The sequence below is a fragment of the Pseudophryne corroboree genome, chromosome 3 (genome assembly GCF_028390025.1).
Source record: "Pseudophryne corroboree isolate aPseCor3 chromosome 3, aPseCor3.hap2, whole genome shotgun sequence".
Classification (NCBI taxonomy): domain Eukaryota; kingdom Metazoa; phylum Chordata; class Amphibia; order Anura; family Myobatrachidae; genus Pseudophryne; species Pseudophryne corroboree.
The window spans coordinates 393,724,387-393,745,620 of NC_086446.1; the positions used below are offsets into that span (position 1 = coordinate 393,724,387).

At 47.5% G+C, this 21,234-nt stretch overlaps 2 protein-coding genes across 9 annotated transcripts in view; both read right to left on the reverse strand.

The window, feature by feature from the left end:
- LOC135055707 (uncharacterized) overlaps positions 1–8,230 on the reverse strand; it is a 207,538-nt gene extending 199,308 nt beyond the window's left edge. For 3 of the 6 annotated variants that reach the window (XM_063960080.1, XM_063960075.1, XM_063960077.1), the window contains exons 1-2: positions 7,764–8,230; positions 6,590–6,624 (exon numbers count right to left, since the gene is read on the reverse strand). The gene's annotated coding sequence lies outside the window, so the exon portion shown is untranslated. Of the gene's footprint in view, positions 1–6,589; positions 6,625–7,483; positions 7,637–7,763 lie in introns of those variants that run through there. The other 3 variants (XM_063960081.1, XM_063960076.1, XM_063960079.1) reach the window with 1 other exon arrangement.
- Positions 8,231–19,384: 11,154 nt separating this feature from the next.
- The window catches only part of IFI35 (interferon induced protein 35), a 187,748-nt gene continuing 185,898 nt past the window's right edge, over positions 19,385–21,234 (reverse strand). For all 3 annotated transcript variants that reach the window (XM_063960083.1, XM_063960084.1, XM_063960085.1), the window contains 2 exons: positions 20,614–20,720; positions 19,385–20,170 (listed from right to left, as the gene is read on the reverse strand). In XM_063960083.1, coding sequence (XP_063816153.1) covers positions 19,979–20,170; positions 20,614–20,720 — 299 coding nt within the window. In that variant the 3' untranslated portion in view covers positions 19,385–19,978. The remainder of the gene's footprint in view (positions 20,171–20,613; positions 20,721–21,234) is intronic.

The following is a 21,234-nucleotide window of genomic DNA, read 5'->3' on the forward strand; positions in this document are numbered from 1 at the left end:
ATGTTTCTAAAGACGGGGTATTAAAAGAATTGTAATGGTAGCAGATTACAATAATATATATATATATATATATATATATATATATAAGAATTTACTTACCGATAATTCTATTTCTCGTAGTCCGTAGTGGATGCTGGGGACTCCGTCAGGACCATGGGGAATAGCGGCTCCGCAGGAGACAGGGCACAAAATTAAAAGTTTGACCACTAGGTGGTGTGCACTGGCTCCTCCCCCTATGACCCTCCTCCAAGCCTCAGTTAGGATACTGTGCCCGGACGAGCGTACACAATAAGGAAGGATTTTGAATCCCGGGTAAGACTCATACCAGCCACACCAATCACACTGTACAACTTGAGATCTGAACCCAGTTAACAGCATGATAACAGAGGAGCCTCTGAAAAGATGGCTTCCAACAATAATAACCCGATTTTTGTAACAATAACTATGTACAAGTATTGCAGACAATCCGCACTTGGGATGGGCGCCCAGCATCCACTACGGACTACGAGAAATAGAATTATCGGTAAGTAAATTCTTATTTTCTCTGACGTCCTAAGTGGATGCTGGGGACTCCGTCAGGACCATGGGGATTATACCAAAGCTCCCAAACGGGCGGGAGAGTGCGGATGACTCTGCAGCACCGAATGAGAGAACTCCAGGTCCTCCTTAGCCAGGGTATCAAATTTGTAGAATTTTACAAACGTGTTCTCCCCTGACCACGTAACTGCTCGGCAGCGTTGTAATGCCGAGACCCCTCGGGCAGCCGCCCAAGGTGAGCCCACCTTCCTTGTGGAGTGGGCATTTACAGATTTTGGCTGTGGCAGGCCCTGCCACAGAATGCGCAAGTTGAATTGTGCTACAAATCCAACGAGCAATCGTCTGCTTAGACGCAGGAACACCCAGCTTGTTGGGTGCATACAGTGTAAACAGCGAGTCAGACTTTCTGACTCCAGCCGTCCTTGAATATATATATATATATATATATATATATATATATATATATATATATATATATATATATATATATATATATATATATATATATATATATATATATATATTATTATTTTTTTTTTTAAGGCTCTGACAACGTCGAACAACTTGGAGTCCTCCAAGTCGCTAGAAGCCGCAGGCACTACAATAGGTTGGTTCAGGTGAAACGCTGATACCACCTTAGGGAGAAACTGAGGACGCGTCCTCAGTTCTGCCCTGTCCCAATGGAAAATCAGATATGGCTTTTGTACGAAAAAGCCGCCAATTCTGACACTCTCCTGGCCGAAGCCAGGGCCAGTAGCATGGTCACTTTCCATGTAAGATATTTCAAATCCACCGATTTGAGTGTCTCAACCAATGGGATTTGAGGAATCCCAAAACTACATTGAGATCCCACGGTGCCACTGGAGGCACAACCGGGGCTGTATATGTAGTACTCCTTTGACAAAAGCTTGGACTTCAGGAACTGAAGCCAATTCTTTCTGGAAGAAAATCGACAGGGCCGAAATTTGAACCTTAATGGACCCCAATTTGAGGCCCATAGACAATCCTGTTTGCAGGAAATGTAGGAATCGACCCAGTTGAAATTCCTCCGTCGGAGCCCTCTCCTTCAGGATCCGGCGTTCAACAGCCATGCCGTCAAACGCAGCCGCGGTAAGTCTAGAGGTAGAGTGCACGGATCCTCCGTGCGCATCTCTTGAAGTTCCGGGTACCAAGTCTTCCTTGGCAAATCCGGAACCACGAGTATCGTTCTTACTCCCCTTCGCCTTATAATTCTCAGTACCTTGGGTATGAGAGGCAGAGGGGGGAACACATACATTGACTGGTACACCCATGGTGTTACCAATGCGTCCACAGCTATTGCCTGAGGGTCTCTTGACCTGGCGCAATACCTGTCCAGTTTTTTGTTGAGGTGGGACGCCATCATGTCCACCTTTGGTTTTTCCCAACGGTTCACAATCATGTGGAAGACTTCTGGATGAAGTCCCCACTCTCCCGGGTGGTGATCGTGTCTGCTGAGGAAGTCTGCTTCCCAGTTGTCCACTCCCGGAATGAACACTGCTGACAGTGCTATCACATGATTTTCTGCCCAGTGAAAAATCCTTGCAGCTTCTGCCATTGCCCTCCTGCTTCTTGTGTCGCCCTGTCTGTTTACGTGGGCGACTGCCGTGGTGTTGCCCTACTGGTTCAACACCGGCTGACCCTGAAGCAGAGGTCTTGCCAGGCTTAGAGCATTGTAAATTGCCCTTAGCTCCAGTATATTTATGTGAAGTGAAGTCTCCAGGCTTGACCACACTCCCTGGAAATTTCTTCCCTGTGTGACTGCTCCCCAGCCTCTCAGGCTGGCATTCGTGGTCACCAGGACCCAGTCCTGAATGCCGAATCTGCGGCCCTCCAAAAAGGTGAGCACTCTGCAACCACCACAGAAGAGACCCCCTTGTTCTTGGAGACGGGGCTATCCGCTGATGCATCTGAAGATGCGATCCGGACCATTCGTCCAGCAGATTCCACTGAAAGGTTCTTGCGTGGAATCTGCCGAATGGAATCGCTTCGTAAGAAGCCATCATTTACCCAGGACTCTTGTGCATTGATGCACTGACACTTTTCCTGGTTATAGGAGGTTCCTGACTAGCTCGGATAACTCCCTGGCTTTCTCCTCCGGGAGAAAAACCTTTTTCTGAACTGTGTCCAGAATCATCCCTAGGAACAGCAGACGTGTCGTCGGGCTCAGCTGGGATTTTGGAAAATTTAGAATCCACCCATGCTGTTGCAGCACTACTTGGGTTAGTGCTACACCGGCCTCTAACTGTTCTCTGGATCTTGCCCTTATCAGGAGATCGTCCAAGTAAGGGATAATTAATACGCCTTTTCTTCGAAGAAGAATCATCATTTCGGCCATTACCTTGGTAAAGACCCGGGGTGCCGTGGACAATCCAAACGGCAACGTCTGAAACTGATAGTGACAGTTTTGTACCACGAACCTGAGGTACCCTTGGTTTGAAGGGCAAATTGGGACATGGAGGTAAGCATCCTTGATGTCCAAGGACACCATAAAGTCCCCTTCTTCCAGATTCACTATCACTGCTCTGAGTGATTTCATCTTGAACTTGAACCTTTGTATGTAAGTGTTCAAAAGATTTCAGACTTAGAATAGGTCTCACCGAGCCGTCCGGCTTCGGTACCACAAACAGCGTGGAATAATACCCCTTTCCTTGTTGTAGTAGGGGTACCTTGACTATTACTTGCTGGGAATACAGCTTGTAAATAGCTTCCAACACCGTCTCCCTGTCGGAGGGAGATGTTGGTAAAGCAGACTTCAGGAATCTGCGAGGAAGAGACGTCTCGAATTGTACCCCTGTGATACTACCTGCAGGATCCAGGAGTCGACTTGCGAGTGAGCCCACTGCGCGCTGAAATTCTTGAGACGATCCCCCCACCGGACCTGAGTCCGCTTGTAAGACCCCAGCGACATGCTGAGGACTTTTTAGAAGCGGGGGAGTGCTTCTGCTCCTGGGAAGGAGCTGCTTGCTGCAGTCTCTTACCCTTTCCTTTGCCTCGGGCAGATATGAATGGCCTTATGCCCGCTTGTTCTTATGAGAACGAAAGGACTGAGGCTGAAAAGACGGTGTCTTTTTCTGTTGGGAGGTGACCTGAGGTAAAAAAGGTGGATTTTCCGGCTGTTGCCGTGGCCACCAAGTCCGATAGACCGACCCCAAATAATTCCTCCCCTTTATACGGCAAACTTCCATATGCCGCTTGGAATCCGCATCACCTGACCACTGTCGCGTCCATAAACTTCTTCTGGCAGAAATGGACAGCGCACTTACCCTTGATGCCAGAGTGCAAATATCCCTCTGTGCATCTCGCATATAAAGAAAATGCATCCTTTAAATGCTCTATAGTCAATAAAATATTGTCGCTATTCAGGGTATCAATATTTCCAGTCAGAGATTCCGACCAAACCCCCCCAGCACTGCACATCCATGCTGGGGCGATTGCTGGTCGCAGTATAACATCAGTATGTGTGTATATACTTTTTAGAGTATTTTCCAGCCTCCTATCAGCTGGATTTTGAGGGCGGCCGTATCAGGAGACGGTAACGCCACTTGTTTTGATAAGCGTGTGAGCGCCTTATCTACCCTAGAGGGTGTTTCCCAGCGCGCCCTAACCTCTGGCGGGAAAGGGTATAATGCCAATAACTTCTCTGAAATTAGCAACTTCCTATCGGGGGTAACCCACGCTTCATCACACACTTCAATCAATTCATCTGATTTCAGGAAAAACTACAGGTAGTTTTTTCACACCCCACATAATACCCATTTTTGTGGTACTTGTAGTATCAGAAATATGTAACGCCTCCTTCATTGCCGTGATTATGTAACGTGTGGCCCTACTGGAAAATACGTTTGTTTCTTCACCGTCGACACTGGAGTCAGTGTCCGTGTCTGTGTCTGTCGACCGACTGAGGTAATGGGCGTTTTAAAGCCCCTGACGGTGTTTGAGACGCCTGGACAGGTTCTAATTGGTTTGCCGGCCGTCTCATATCGTCAACCGACCTTGTAGCGTGTTGACACTATCACGTAATTCCATAAATAAAGCCATCCATTCCGGTGTCGACTCCCTAGGGGGTGACATCCCATTATAGGCAATTGCTCCGCCTCCACACCAACATCGTCCTCATACCTGTCGACACACACGTACCGACACACAGCACACACACAGGGAATGCTCTGATAGAGGACAGGACCCCACTAGCCCTTTGGGGAGACAGAGGGAGAGTTTGCCAGCACACACCAAAGCGCTATAATTATACAGGGACCACCTTATAGTAAGTGTTTTCCCTTATAGCAGCTTAATATATAATAATATCGCCAAAAAATGCCCCCCCTCTCTGTTTTAACCCTGTTTCTGTAGTGCAGTGCAGGGGAGAGCCTGGGAGCCTTCCCACCAGCGGATCTGTGTGGGAAAAATGGCGCTGTGTGCTGAGGAGATAGGCCTTCACGGCGGGCTCTTCTCCCGGTTTTTTCTGTAATCCTGGCAGGGGTTAAATACATCCATATAGCCCAGGGGCTATATGTGATGTATTTTTAGCCAGTAAAGGTAATTACATTGCTGCCCAGGGCGCCCCCCCCCCAGCGCCCTGCACCCTCAGTGACCGCGGTGTGAAGTGTGCTGAGAGCAATGGCGCACAGCTGCAGTGCTGTGCGCTACCTTAAGAAGACTGGGAAGTCTTCAGCCGCCGATTTCTGGACCTCTTCTCTCTTCAGCATCTGTAAGGGGGCCGGCGGCGCGGCTCCGGTGACCCATCCAGGCTGTACCTGTGATCGTCCCTCTGGAGCTAGTGTCCAGTAGCCTAAGAAGCCTATCCATCCTGCACGCAGGTGAGTTCGCTTCTTCTCCCCTTAGTCCCGCGTTGCAGTGAGCCTGTTGCCAGCAGGACTCACTGAAAATAAAAAACCTAACAAACTTTTATTCTAAGCAGCTCTTTAGGAGAGCCACCTAGATTGCACCCTTCTCGGCCGGGCACAAAAATCTAACTGAGGCTTGGAGGAGGGTCATAGGGGGAGGAGCCAGTGCACACCACCTAGTGGTCAAACTTTTAATTTTGTGCCCTGTCTCCTGCGGAGCCGCTATTCCCCATGGTCCTGACGGAGTCCCCAGCATCCACTTAGGACGTCAGAGAAATATATATATATATATAATCAGAGTGAAATACGACAAGACTTCAAGTCAACATATTTGTTGGACTAGTGTTAACCCAAAACACTGAGGTTGATCTGCTGGATAAATATAAATTTTTCCCATAGGAATTTACGGTGAAGCGGAAGGATTGGTACTCTAACTATATTTCATATATGGGATAGTATAATTCCGCACTTTGTAGGAAAGAGGAGACATTGCTTATCATTAGTCAATATAATGATATATATGTTATTCACATTTTTCTGTCAAGTGGATAAAGCGGATTTAGATACCACCGCCTTAGACTCTGCAGGGAGTAAGAGCAGTATTACTTTGCTACTGTAACTAATATCTCATCTCACTAAGTGAAGGAGACAGCTGAAATTGTTACATAAGTGTCAGAGAGATAATACTTTCTGTTGCCCAAAGAGAAACACAAGTAACAAAATACTGTAACTAATAGAAGTTAAGGCTACAGTGTTTCATGGACTGAGATATCCTTAAGCAGTAAATAACAACAACACTATCCCAGGAACAGTAGTGCTACTTAAACCTATGACACTGGAATATACTTGCAATGGGGATCATCAACAAAGACTTAAACAATTCCTGTTCCATATAAAACAAAGAATAGGATACCACAGTCAGTTCAAGGAGTCCTTCTATATATGGAATGTTTTTTTTTTTTTAATGGTATGGGCCCCAATTGTGCACAGCAGGTTTAAAGAGTATCCGGGTAACTCAGTCTCAATTGAAAATAGGAGAAAGATTTTTTTTGTATTGCATGCAAACTAATATGTATAGGAGTAGTAGTAATATATATTGAAAGTATTACTGTCTTTAAGTCTAACAAGACAATTTATTAATGCATAAGTTTTCTAGTGTGATTCTGTAATTAAATTACATTACTTACCGCTATACTTGTGGCTTGAAATGGATCTTGGAAATCTGGAAGAGAAGACAGGTACAATATAAGATGTAATGAGTAATTGATTTGAATACACTCACACATACACCATCTGTAGGAGGCTTACCCAGGCGAGCCTAAAAATAACCAGCTTGGGTGGAGGCATACAACACCGACACATACCTATAGTAACCTTATTAACCAGAGGGGTGTATATGAATAGGAAATATAGGTAGGGTTACATAGACAAAATCGTAAGAAAAAAATCTCACCGTCTGTACACATCTTAACATATTACAGGCTGTGTTTGAAAGATGACAGTTAGAAGCTGATTGGTTGGTACTTTATCACTGTGCTACTTATCAGTCTAATGATTGATAATTCTGGGCCTTACTTACAAGTTTTTATGTAGTTTATTATTAACACTAGTTGTCTATAACATTATAATATGTCCAGGTTGTACAATACAAATCAGAACAGTGTGTACCGGGCCGACATATCGTATCAGTGGTACACACCAGATGATGTAATGACCAAAGGAACGATCCCTCGTTCTGTCCCTCATTACACTGCACCGGGTCACATGTGATATCCCCTGACTGGCCATGCAGCACTGCCATCCAGAAGATACTGCATGCCACCCTCGCAAACGCGCAATTGGGCATACATACTGCCCTACATGTTGTTCCAATTTTCCGGCAACAACATACTGTGCTGATATCGGCTAGGTGTGTACCCTCTCTAATACTAGGTGGGAGATTTATTAAATATTGGAGAGAAAGTGGAGACGTTGCCTATATCAACCATCACCTTCTGCCATTTTACATTTCCACTTTAGCTCTGTCCACATTTTAACAAATCTCCCCTGGAACATCTACTGTATAAAACTTGCTCACAAACCTGTGGTTGCCTTGCTTTTGCGGAACTACATGTCAAAGCATGCCCTATCAGTCAAGACTCACTGGGCTTTTTCAGTACCAGTAGGCAGGTGAGCTACAGGTTGAGTACATGAAGCAGGAGCGACCTTCCTGCCCTGTCTGACCAGTAATCACACATAATAATTTGTTGCATTCCCGGACAATGGTGTATTGGCAGGAAGTGAGACGCGAGCATGGTGGGGGGGGGGCTCATCAAGTTATAAACTATTTACTGAGATGTCACAGGACTCTCTGTTACCTACCTCCTTGTAAATCGGTGTGTGCGGCCGCTGCAGGGTCGGATTTCCCACTTACTGACGGCTACTAAGTGCAGCCGCGTCCCACGGTTGTTGCGTGATTAGAAAAGGATAACAAAAGTCTGTTTTGCAGAAATGAAAGTGAAAGACCTGTGGCGTGCTGCACCAGCCTGCTACCGCCACTAGGGGGAGCCATGGTGCTAGTGACGCGCCCATAAACTGCAGACAAGCCCAAGCCGTAGGAGACTGAACTGGTGCACATACAGGGGCGGAAGTCCCGGAGGCAGCGGAGTCGGCTGCCGCCGGGCTCCTGACCTGCAGAGGGCGCCTCGCAGCGCCCGCTGACTTTACACAGATTGACATGCGGACGAGCGCCCGCATGTCAATCTGCAGTCCCCCCCCCCCCTTGTGTTGGAGGGACACGGTCGGAGCGCATAGAGCGTCTCTCCTGTGTCCCTCCCTGGCTCTCTCCCCCGGCGGTCTAATAGAGGAAGTGCCGTTCGTGAGCTCTGATTGGCTCACGAACCGGCACTTCCTGTATTAGACCGGCCGGGGGAGAGAGCCAGGGAGGGACACAGGAGAGACGCTCTATGCGCTCCGACCGTGTCCCTCCAACACAAGGGGGGGGGGCAGGCACTGGGTGGCATATACCTGGCACGAGGGGGGGGGGGGGAGACCTGGCACTGGGGGGCATATACCTGGCACTGGGGGGCATATACATGGCACTGTGGGGGAAGACCTGGCACTGGGGGGCATATACCTGGCACTGGGGGGCATATACCTGGCACGAGGGGGGGGGGGAGACCTGGCACTGGGGGGCATATACCTGGCACTGGGGGGCATATTCCTGGCACTGGGGGGCATATACCTGGCACTGGGGGGCATATACATGGCACTGGGGGGCATATACATGGCACTGTGGGGGAAGACCTGGCACTGGGGGGCATATACCTGGCCCTGTGGGGGAAGACCTGGCACTGGGGGGCATATACCTGGCACTGGGGGGCATATACCTGGCCCTGTGGGGGAAGACCTGGCACTGGGGGGCATATACCTGGCACTGGGGGGCATATACCTGGCACTGGGGAGCATATACCTGGCACTGGGGGGCATATACCTGGCACTGGGGGGCATATACCTGGCACTGGGGGTGAAGACCTGGCACTGGGGGGCATACACCTGGCAGTGGGGGGCATATACCTGGCCCTGTGGGGGAAGACCTGGCACTGGGGGGCATATACCTGGCACTGGGGGGCATATACCTGGCACTGGGGGGCATATACCTGGCACTGGGGCGGGGGGCATATACCTGGCACTGGGGAGAGGGATATATTTGGCACTGGGGGCATATACCTGGCACTGTGGGGGAAGATCTGGCACTGGGGGCATATACCTGGCCCTGTGGGGGAATATCTGGCACTGGGGGCATATGCCTGGCACTGTGGAGGAATAGCTGGCACTGGGGGCATATAGCTGGCACTGTGGGGGAGTAGGCACTGAGGGGGCATATGTGGCACTGTGGTGGAATATTTGGCACTGGGGGGAGCAGGCACTGAGGGGGTATATGTGGCACTGGGGGGGTATATTTGGCACTGGGGGCATGTACCTGGCACTGGAGGCATATACCTGACACTGTGGGGGAATATCTGGCACTGGGGGCATATGTGGCACTGGGAGCACGGCCCTAGCAACAAGCACTACCCCCTAGCAACGAGCATGACACCCAGTGCATGAACCCCCTGGCAACGAGCATGACACCCTGAGCATGAAAACCCCTGGCACCGTGCATGGAACCGCTGGCAACGAGCATGACACCCAGTGCATGAAACCCCTGGCAACGAGCATGACACCCTGAGCATGAAAACCCCTGCCACCGTGCATGGAACCAAGAGCATGAAACCGCTGGCAACGAACATGACACCCAACGCATGAAACCCCTGGCAACGAGCATGACACCCTGAGCATGAAAACCCCTGGCACCGTGCATGGAACCAAGAGCATGAAACCGAGCAGGTAATTTAAAAGTAATTAGAAGCCTTACTGTAGAACTTAATGTGTAATGGGCATTACGGTGTGTGGCATAATGTATCACGGACATTGCGGTGTGTGTCATAATGTGTCGGGCATTACGGTGTATGGTATACTATATCGCGGGCATTGTGATATGTGGTATAATGTCTCAGGCTCATTGTGGTGTGTGTTATACTGTGTCAAAGACATTGTATGTGCTATAATGTATCAAGGGCATTGCAGTGTGTAGCATAATGTATAATGGGCATTGTGATTCCTGTCATAATGTGTCACAGGCATTACGGTGTGTGGTATAATGTATCAGGGGCATTGCAGTGTGTAGCATAATGTATAACGGGCATTGCGATTCCTGTCATAATGTGTCGGGGGCATTACGGTGTGTGGCATAATGTGTCGTGGGCATTATGGTGTGTGCATATTGTGTCATGTGCATTATTGTGTGTGGCATAATGTCTAAGGGCCACTGCAGTATGTGGCATAATGTATACTGAGCATTACTATAAGGAGGAAAAATTACAAATAATGTAAGGGGCATGAATCAGGATTATTTTTCTTTCCCGTCTGGGCGTGCAGGTTGGAAAACTGGGGTATAACGCAGTCTTTTCCTGCAATGTCACGCCCCTTTATGGTAAGCCACGCCCATCCCAACGAAGCCACACACTCTATACTGCCAATTATGGAGGGGGGGGGCAAATAATTTTTTGGCTTGGGGGAGAAAAATTTCTAGTTACGTCACTGAACTGACTCATTCCTGTAAGCCGCCACCACAGCGCAAACCCCAGGAGAGTACGCTGGTGCGCGCCTGCTGTGGGAGGTAGGAGAGGAGCTGCTGCTACCGTTGCCCCGCTGCTGTGGGGAAGGGGGGGACGGGATGGATGGACACACGTGCGAGGCGGTGTTTAAGAGCTGGTACCACGCTTGCCTTGTATTCCACTTCCTAATTGCGCTCTGCCTCCGGTAATTGGGGAGGAGAGTAGAGCCTTCTTTCACTACACAAGGTATCCATCTATGCTCCCTTTCTCCCTGTATAAGTGCACTGCCAGTATGTATGTATGTTTGTATATATAGATAGAGGTAGGGGTCTGGCACAGCCACATAATAGACTAATACATTGGGTGCCCTCACAGCAAAGTAGTTTAGCAAAATAGAGGTGGTGCGGCACTCCAATGATTTGCACACTGACACCAATTGAAGTAGTGCAACGTTTCAATGCCCGTTTAATGAATCTGCATTTTTGTCATATATACTATGACCCCCATTCTGCCTCATCCCGTCCTCCAGACCTCTGTTACTCCATCTGCCCCCCCCCCCCATTTGCCAAGTCCTTCTGCCCACCCGCGACCATCCCTCCCCATCTTCCTCCCATAATTAATTGTCCTCCCGCAGGGAATACATATGTTTTACCGACAGACGGGATGCCGTCTGTCAGCATCCTGACAGCAGCATCCCGTCCGTCAGAATGCTGGCAAGGGGCATGCGCAATGAAGGCCCTTGCTTGTTGCGCTCGCAACTCAGTGGTCTCGGTGGTTCCCATCCCACTCTATTGGTGTTGTGGACACCCACGAATGGGAATAAGACCTGTGAGACGGTATTCTGGTGTCGGTATCCTGACCGCTAGGAATCCCGACAGCCAGCAAAATGATTGCCTCCCCTCCCGCAGTATCGGTCACATAATAGACTCACTTTCAGCTCCAGGCCCATGTGGACCCTAAACTGGCACTGGTCTGCTGGGATGTATCATTAGCACAAGGTTAAAAATGCAGCCAAACCTCCAAAAATGCAGTTTTCATAGGTTTGGCGGCTTACTACTTATCCACCAAGCCTAGACCCCAGGGCTTGGATGAGGTGGGCAACACCATCTTTAGATGGGCCTCTATCACATTTCCCATTGGACCCCTCCCAGCACCCCCCAGTGGGGCGCATCAGCCCATGCATGCACAGATAGGACTCCGGATCATACACCGGGAAGTTCTACTGTATCATGGCAAAGAATAGCTCTCACCGCAAGAGCTGTCCTTTGGAAATTTCTTCATGCATACGCCATTATGCTTGCAAAGAATGGCAGGATATATATATATATATATATATATATATATATATATAAATATATATATAGCCTGCAGGATCAATATTGGTGTGGTGTGTGTGTGTGTGTGTGTGTGTGTGTGTGTGTATGTATATGTATATATATATATATATATATATATATATATATATATATATATATATATATATAAAAAATTTTTTGCCTCTATATAGGGGGGCACCTGTATTTATATTGCCTCCGGGCGTCTAGGACGAACTTACGCCACTGTGCACATATACTGTATGTATGGAATTGGGGCTAATTCAGACTGCAGCGATCGAAGTCTGAATCCTTTTGTGGAGTGCGTACGCTAAGCGGTCGTACTTCGCGTGCGCACCCCGGGAGCCCAGGTATGTGCTAAAAGCATCTCAGGGCTGCGAATCAGGGTAGATGCTAGAATCAAGTGGGCTAAGGGACCTTTTCCGTAAGGGGGAGGAATTACAACGCAAGGGGGAGGAGCTAGGCCAGCGGGATAGTTCCTCTACTATCCACGCCACCAACTATTACCTTTAGTAATTAGGTGGTGAGCGAAGCGAGCCACCGTGCCCGAAGCGTGGCGAGCGAAGCGAGCCTGCGAGGGTACTTTTCGGGTACCCTGTTCGCCCGTAGCTCCTCCCCCTGGTGACATAGCTCCTCCCCTCAATACGTCACAAGGTCCCTTCAGCCCCTCCGATATAGAACCAACCCTGCGATCAGGCCTCTACCTGATTGACAGGCAGAGGCGGTCACGGGGTGGGAGGGGTCGTGCCAATGACGTTAGAACACCATTGGCGGGGCGCAGTCCGGACAACAGAGGCGTGTCCGGACTGTTGAGGGGGGCGGGTCGCGGGTGCTGTGTGACATCACTCGCAGCCGCTGCAACCCGGGACGCGGCGGGAAGCGGCCTGCCAGAGCACAGGAACTGCTCTGGCAGGGAGCTACTAGCCAGGTACAAAAGCATTGCCGGATGCTTTTGCACCTGTAGGGTGGGGGGGGGTAGGGCCTGACATGCGGGGCGGACTAGCCCTGTGCTGGGTGTCCCCCCGCATGTTAGAGTAAATGATCGTAGATGTGCTAAATTTAGCACATCTACGATCAGATCTGAATGACCCCCATTGTTGTATTACATTAAATATATTACCTGGGTCTGGCTGGAAAACCCTTACAATTATTTTTCTAAACCCTAATACGCATTAATCCTGAAGTTGCATTTGCACCATTGACCTACCTACAATAGTAATAAGTATGAGTAGTCAGGTCGACAGTTAAGCTATCGACAGCTGAAATGTCCACGGGAGAATACTGATGTAGTAATGTTAGTTAAATAATTTGAACTGTGTTGGCATTTTAACTTTAAACATGATGCTTAACCAGCCTCAGTATTGACTATTTACCACACTTGCACTATAATACCCTTTTTAGATCGCAATGCCTGGTCCCACCCGGGAATTGGAAACGGGTCCTTTCCGGGTGCAACCCAGCATTGGACCCTTACACACTGGCTTTCCGTCTTGGCAATATGCCAGGTCGGGTTGCCATCGGGGCGGAGTTGGCGCTGGGAGATGAGATCATCTCCAAGCCACCTCTGCCGTGAATGGGTCCTGGGTCGCATCAACCCAGCAACCCGTTCACTCTGCACTTGACCCAGTAATAACCTGGGAATAACTCTTCTTTATTCCCGGGTTGAATTACCGGGTCAGACGACCCGGGAATTCGTCAGTGACCCCTTTCATACAGCACAGCTACTCGCTTTCAACCTGGCAATATACTAGGTCGATACCGGGTTATTTGTGCGGTGTGTGAAAGGGGAATAAACCTGTCATACAGTATAACCCTGTCATACTTTACTGGCGGTAAATTACAGCTGCCAATAAGATCACAGGGGGCTATCCTATTAACTCCTGGCATAATTTTCTTCCAATGTTGGTACTTATCAGGGATTATGCTTTGGGTGCCTCAGGCACCCAAAGCATAATCCACGATATGGGGCCGCCGGAGCCATGATAATATATGGGATCAGGGACTTATCCCCAATGCAATGTGTTTTCGTGCAATCGTGGGTCCAATTTCAGCCAATCAAAATGGTCTCTAATTGGGTACTGTGATGATGACCATTGATCATACATCACTATAACCGGCCATTTTGATAGATGGTGCAAAGGTGACAAGGTGCAAAGTTACTTCCTTTTTTTCTTTCTTTTTTTTTCTTTACATTGTTTCCAATTCTGATTCAGACTCTTGAGAAATCAATATTCTTATATTTAGGCTTTTTATGGGCATATCATTAATATGAGGCAACTATTATTTTGTTCTTAGTGCTCCTTTTAAAGGAAATGTTAATTCTGTATTTTTGTAGTTATATTCCTCAGTCTGTTAGTATATGAGCCTGCGGCCTTGCTAACACAGAGGGCCGGAGTCGGACACAGCAGCAATGTCGGACACAGTGGAGCGATGGTTTTCATACGTGCATGTGTCTGAGTCACATGCATCCGGATTTTGTATGTACAGAGTCATAGATCAAGTTTAGTAGCACTTTATCAAAAATGTAAGTAGTGTTCCTGGACGAATGAAAATGTTAAGTCTTATGAGAGTGTCACTGGTTTGTCACCGAAAGTGGTTGCATACAAATACGTGGAAGCCATATTCAGAGAATCTGCACCTGCCAAAGTGCTGTTTTGATGGTGCATTTAAAAAAAGCCCCAGTCAGTATTCAGCGTCATGAAGGGATGCACTTGGTCTACAACAATATTTAGATAGGTGCTGTGTGTCAAAGTAGCCTCCACATGCATGGCAGGACCCAAGGTTTCCTGGCAGAACATTGCCTCCTCTGGCTTGTCTTTTTCCCATAGTGCACCCAGGCACCATCTCTTCCCTAGGCAAATGAGGCACATGCACCTGATATAAAAGAATATGTGATTCATCATATCAGATCACATTCTTCCACTGCTCACTGGTCCAGTTCTGATACTCATGTGTCCATTGTATGTGCTTTATGTGATGGACCGGGGTCAGCATGGGCACTGTGACCAGTCTGTGGGTACGCTGCTTCATACGAAGCAAGCTATGAATCACTGTGTGTTCTGATACCGTTCTATCACAGCCAGTATTAACGTGTTCAGCAATGTGTGCTACAGTAGCTTTTCTGTGGGATAGGACCACACAGGCTAGCCTTCACTCCCCACATGCATCAATGAGTCTTTAGCGCCCATGGCCCTGTCACTGGTTCACCAGCTGTCCTTCCTTGGACCTTTTTTGTGTAGGTACTAACCACTGTATACTGGGAACCTCCCACAAGAACTAACGTTTTGGAGACGCTCTGGCCCAGTCATCTAGCCATCACAGTTTGGCCATGGTCACAGTCACACAGATCCTTATGCTTCTGCATTTTTCCTACTTTCAACACATCAACATCAAGTGTTCACTTGCTGCCTAATATATCGCCATTGTAATGAGATTACCAAAGTTATCCATTCCGCCTGTCAGTGGTTTTAGTGTATGTGTGAATAAGCTCTTATTATTTACACGTAACTATTAATGGTCAGATTCAGTGTTGTACAACTGACTTTGCAATTTCTCACCACTTGTGGCTGAGTGTGAGCAGCTGTGTGGCAACTGGGCGTTCGCAAGTCTGCTAAGTGTTCTCAGAGTGTGTCGGGGGCCTTTAGGCGCAATAGCCAGCAATGCAGAGTTTTGCATACACAAATATCAGTCTAGTCTCAGACAGGTAATGGTGATGAAGACTACTTTCTTCAGTAAATGGATGGGATGCTGCAATAAAATAGACGCATACAACTTCAAATGCGGACAAAGATCTGCATTGTGGTCACACCTCTGGAGGACTTGTGTGCAACTCCAATTGTTTTGCAGACTGCAATAACACTGTTGCAACAAAGTATATATCTTATATTAGTCATGTCTGTATGCCAAGTGCTATCGTTGTAAGTAGGGAACAGAGGGGGGCATCATTTCATACTCCCTTGATATGATGTCACCTGACATATCAGGTGTGGACATACCTCTTGTTACCTGTCTGTCTCCCCCCCCCCCCCTTCCTAGATTGTAAGCTCCTGAAGCAGGGCCCTCTTCCCTCCTGTTCTCACTTCTCTTGCACTTCAATTACAGCTCTCTCCTACTCAGCGACTGTCTATACCCGCATCTCCCCCTCATAACCAGTCATTTCTTCCAACAGCTGCCTGCCCCGGGTGGTATTCAGTATGCCAGCTGTTGGGATCCCAGCGCTCAGTATACTAGCGCCGGAATCCGGACACCCGGCATACAGACACCTATTCTCTCTCTTGGGGGTCCACGGCCCCCCTGGAGGGAGAATAAATAGCGTGGAGCATGTGGCGCGCCATTGTGCCCACAGTGTGGCGAGCACAGCGAGGCTTGTGCTCGCCCAGCTGTCGGTTTGCCGGCGGTCGGGATCCCAGCGCCGGTATGCTGGCCGCCGGCATACCATACTACACCCGCCTGCCCCTAGAAGTATGCCGATTACTCTTTTGCTTCCTTACAGCTCAGCTGTAGTGTGTACTGAGGATTTTGGTGCCAAGTATTACCCGTGCTCCGTTTTAGTTTATCAGTTACTGTAATGTTAAGTTCTGTTAACCCTATATTGTTCTAATGTGTGCCGGATGTACGGCGCTGTGAAACGTGTGCACCTTATAAATAAAATGTAATAGCAATAATAATAATATATATCCCCCCCCCCCCCTCCCTTCCACCACCACCAATGTGGACAGCACAGAGCTGAACCAAGCTGGAGAGAGTACAGGCGTCGGTAAATTACCTTATTGTAACCTAGCTGTTTTGAATTTACAAGCTGAAAATATATAGATAATGTAACTAGCTTTTTATCAAGCTAAAGCAGAATAAGAACTCAGTTCGTTAACATCTTCAAGATTTTTAAAATGTTGTATACATTTCTCAGTGTGAACCAAGGACTTCAGAAATCTAGCCTAGGACCAAAATAGCACTATGACAAATAGACCTCATGACCATGGTGCTTTGTTAGTAGGACGATTGAACAGTTGCCACAAGAGTGATGACTACAGGACAAGTGACTGAAAATATCACAGTGACAGGTTGATGATTTGTCTGTTCAGCATGACAGATGTTTACAATGTGTGGAATGTGCAGCTCATAGAACACAGGGCCTAATTCAGACCTGATCGCAGCTGCAAATTTGTTAGCTAATGGGCAAAACCATGTGCACTGCAGGTGGGCGGGGGCAGATAAATCATGTGCAGAGAGCGTGGGAATAGAACCCGAGTGGAAATAGAACCTGTGTAGAGAGCGAAGCAAGCCACCGGGCCCAAAGTGTGGCAAGGACAGCGAGCCTGCCGGGGGACTCGCTGCCGGTATTCTGGCAGACGGGATGCTGCTGTTGGTATGCTGACAGCCGGCATCCCGTCTGTCAGTAAATCATATGTCTTCCGCTACAGGCTAGGGTTGGCCATTGACCATCGATGGTTTACCACCAATGGTTGATGGTTTTCCCTTCGATGTCCAATTGCCTGATAGGCCGCAGCCCATTGAGTAATAAAGAAGAGATGACTACCGATGGACAAAACCATGATGGTTACCCTTACAATGGTTTTATACCATCCACGTTAACCACCTATGCTACCTTTAATGGGGACCATCAATGGTAAACCCACCAATGGCCTTCCTTAATACAGACAGAGTGTCGGACTGGGGTATGAAGGGCCCACTGGGGGAATAGGGACCCATGCTTAATAGACTTGGCCAACCATTAGAGAGAACATAATCTGTAATAGGCAGTAATTCCAGCTCAGATTTTTACATATTAATTATTAATGCATGGTAACTAAAACACAGGGATATTGTTGGTAGATGCAATATAGTGATCAATATCTCCAGTGTATGGTTAAACACCTGCCTGGTGGATAGTTTGATACTCAGTTACGATTACGAATGGCAACAATTATAGCAATCATGCGGTAGGCATTTTATAGTGAGTATTACCTCCAGTGTCTGGTCTGAATTAAAGCAAGTGTATACTGATACATTATTGATCTCAGTGATAATTATTCTGACCATTCAGGAAGTATCAATAAGGTCTGCCTAACCAGTCCAGGCAACAGGCAGTAACTGGTGATCTGATATCTATTTAATATTAACAGATCTAGAAATGTGAGTAGTGTTTCCAAGGTCAGTTTAACAATAATATACCAATCAGGGACGTCAAAACATTCATAAGTTGAGGGAGAGGGGATGGGTGGACAAGTTAGAGCCTCAGTTTGGTGCCCCTGGGGGTGGAGCCACCGGGAGGAGGAGGCAGAACTACGGGGATGAAATGGAGGCGGCACCACGGTTGAGAGAGAGAGTGTCAAGGATAGAAAGAGGGAGAGACGTGTCAGGGAGAGAGAGAGGGAAACCGTGTCAGGGAGAGTATCGGGTAGAGAGAGAGAGACAGTGAGCCTAATTTAGATTGGATCGCTGCAGCGACAGCGATCACAGTCTAAAGCCCTTTTATTTTAAGTGTGCTCGCGCACCCCGGGAGGCCCAGTGAGATGCTAAAAGCATCTCAGGGCTGCGATTGCCTCTGCCTGATTGATAGGCAGAGGAGGTCACGGGGTGGGAGGGGGCGTGCCAACGGCGTCAGGACACCATTGGCGAGGTGCGTTCTGGACAACACAGGTGTGTCCGGACCGTTGCAGGGACGGGCCGCGGCGGCTGCGTGACATCACACGCAGACACTGCGACACACTGCGGGGGGGGCAGGGCCTGACATGCGGGGCGGACCCTGTGCTGGGTGTCCCTCCGCATGTCTGAGTAACTGATCGTAGATGTTCTAAATTGAGCACATCTACGATCAGATTTGAATCGCCTCCCTGTCAAGGAGAGATAAAGGGTGTCAGGGAGAGAGAGGAGCAAGAGGAGAGAGAGGGATGGAGCGAGCGGGAGAAACACTACCTGATTTCACAGCACAGCCACACATGTCTCCCATGGAGGCTGGCACTCCTCTGCATTCGGCCACGCCCCCAATTAGCGGCGAATCAAGGCACTGCTCTGCTGGGAGTGGGGAAGCGTTGCTTGGCACTTGCACTGCATGGAGGTTGTGATGTGCCGTCTTTCAACTGACCGCACATCGCTCCTCCTGTACATCAGCCGGTGCCTCTCCTGTTTGGAGAATGCGAGCTGCACCCTCCCCCCCCTTGTTCCGACGCCTCTGATACCAATATGTGCTAGCTTAATAGATGAGAATGTATACTAACTAAGGCTCTTTTGAAACATACTATAGTGAGTATTATCTCCAGTGTCTACAGCCACATACTCTAGAGACACATTATAGCGAGTATTATCTCCAGTGTCTATAACAGCATTTATAGCTGAAAATATTTGGAATACCAAGAAAGTACTCGCAATAGAACATTATCAGACTGCCTTATAGTCATCAACTAGAATATTCCACTAAACCTCTCTGGGATTACATTTCCCCTAGAATTGCATTTGGATAGGCAATATTATATAGGATTGTGATAACAATAAAGAGACACACACGAAAAGGTACACAGTTGAATTATTTTAATTCACAAAATTCTTTTCTTATACACATATGCAATTGTTGTAACCCATATTTCGTTGTTTGAATTTCTGATTTTATATATATATATATAATTTTAATATGAACTATTAAAAGACAGATTTTAAGTACTTGTCTGTATGCCTGATCCTTTGTCTTCCTTGTTTCCATAACCTGCAGACAACATGGTTACTATAGTGCCTGGGCCCATATAAATATGTTAACGCAACCACTAAATTTGATTGGCAAGAGGGTGGATCTTGGTGTAGTTTCTATAGAAGCAAGCCAAGCAGCCATGTGCATCCATGTTTCTGCTCTGCCACGTAACTGACCCTCTAATAGAGTAACACTATATAATGCGAGTGCACGGTCTGGAACCTGACATTAAAGGAGGGGATGGGGCCCACAGGCACTGGCTCCACCAGGGATTTCCACCTGTACCCCCCTGTGGGACAGCCCTACCCTGAATCCCAGTAGTCAAAGAACCAATTTATAATATGGTCATATGCAGAGATAATTTTATAAAGGAAACAAACCACCAACTAAACCCAGTGAGGGTATTTTATTTTGTTTAGTGAATCACTCCGTGCTTGGTATCTCATCGTCTTCAAACAGAGCTACGTGGTTCTGTCCTTCTGCGCAGTATAGCAATGCCTGAACTTCACCGGATTTCTGAAAGTGGAGCGCCAATAGATCCTGCAGATCATCTGAATCCATGATATCAGGAATACTGGTGAGCAACACTGTCCGGTTACACACCAGATGCTTCATCTGAAATTGTAATAGCAAAGTAAATATGATTGAACTGGAGAAATAGGCAGTTTCTCTCTTCCAATCCTCATCACAGGGGAGATGTATACAATCTTCAAATAGAAAAGGAGACCATAGCAATCAAATAGCTTCTATCTGTGATTTATCTAGCACAGTCTATAAAACCAGAATCTGATTGGTTGCTATGGGTAACTTCTCTACTTTATCTCTCCCGAAGGTTTGATACATCTCCCCCCATGAATGAGCTATTTCCTGCTTTATATACTAGATAATTAAGAATGACATTGCACCAAAATGGCTACACTTGCTGTTACAAGCCAAAAATAATGTAAATAAATAGCAGAAGAATTAAATAAGCACACAAGAGGCACTGCATATTTGTTTGTATTATGTTGTTGCTATACCTCTAACCTGTTGTCATACAGACTTACTGTAAGGCTTACCTGGTGGTTTGTTAGGTTGCCATTTAATGAAGGTGATACTTGGACATTGTGAGTAAAGTTCCCAAAAGGCACAGCAAAGTGCTTTTTTTCCACCAAGCGTGGTGCAACTGTGGAGCGCAATACAGTTATATGAGAAGCATGAATCTGTCACCCAGCATATGACACAAATGCTATAATACATACACATTCATCAGTTAGTAATAATCTCCCTAATACAGCGTATTGTTAATACATTTACGTTTAACATACAGGAAATCTTTATTTACACTGCTGATGCAGCAAATAATGAATTATAAGGATCACTGGCCTGATTCAGAGAAGTACGTTAACTCAATATTAACACACATCTCCAATGTTCTGATATCTGCGATTGCACAGATTCTGCATTGCCCATGTACAGATCTGGGGCTTCGATGTCACTTGCAGTGCTGCTGGTGTTTGGGGGCATGGAAGCATTCCAGGAAATGGGGGCGTCTGCCCCTTTTTTTACTGGGCATGCCAAAGTCAGTGGCTTTGTCCTTGGACATAGCAGCATGATTTTACACGACATTTTGAGTGACCTCAGGGTTTCTCAGATGTACGATGGTCACACAGATGATCCTGTGCTGTGACTTTGGAGGC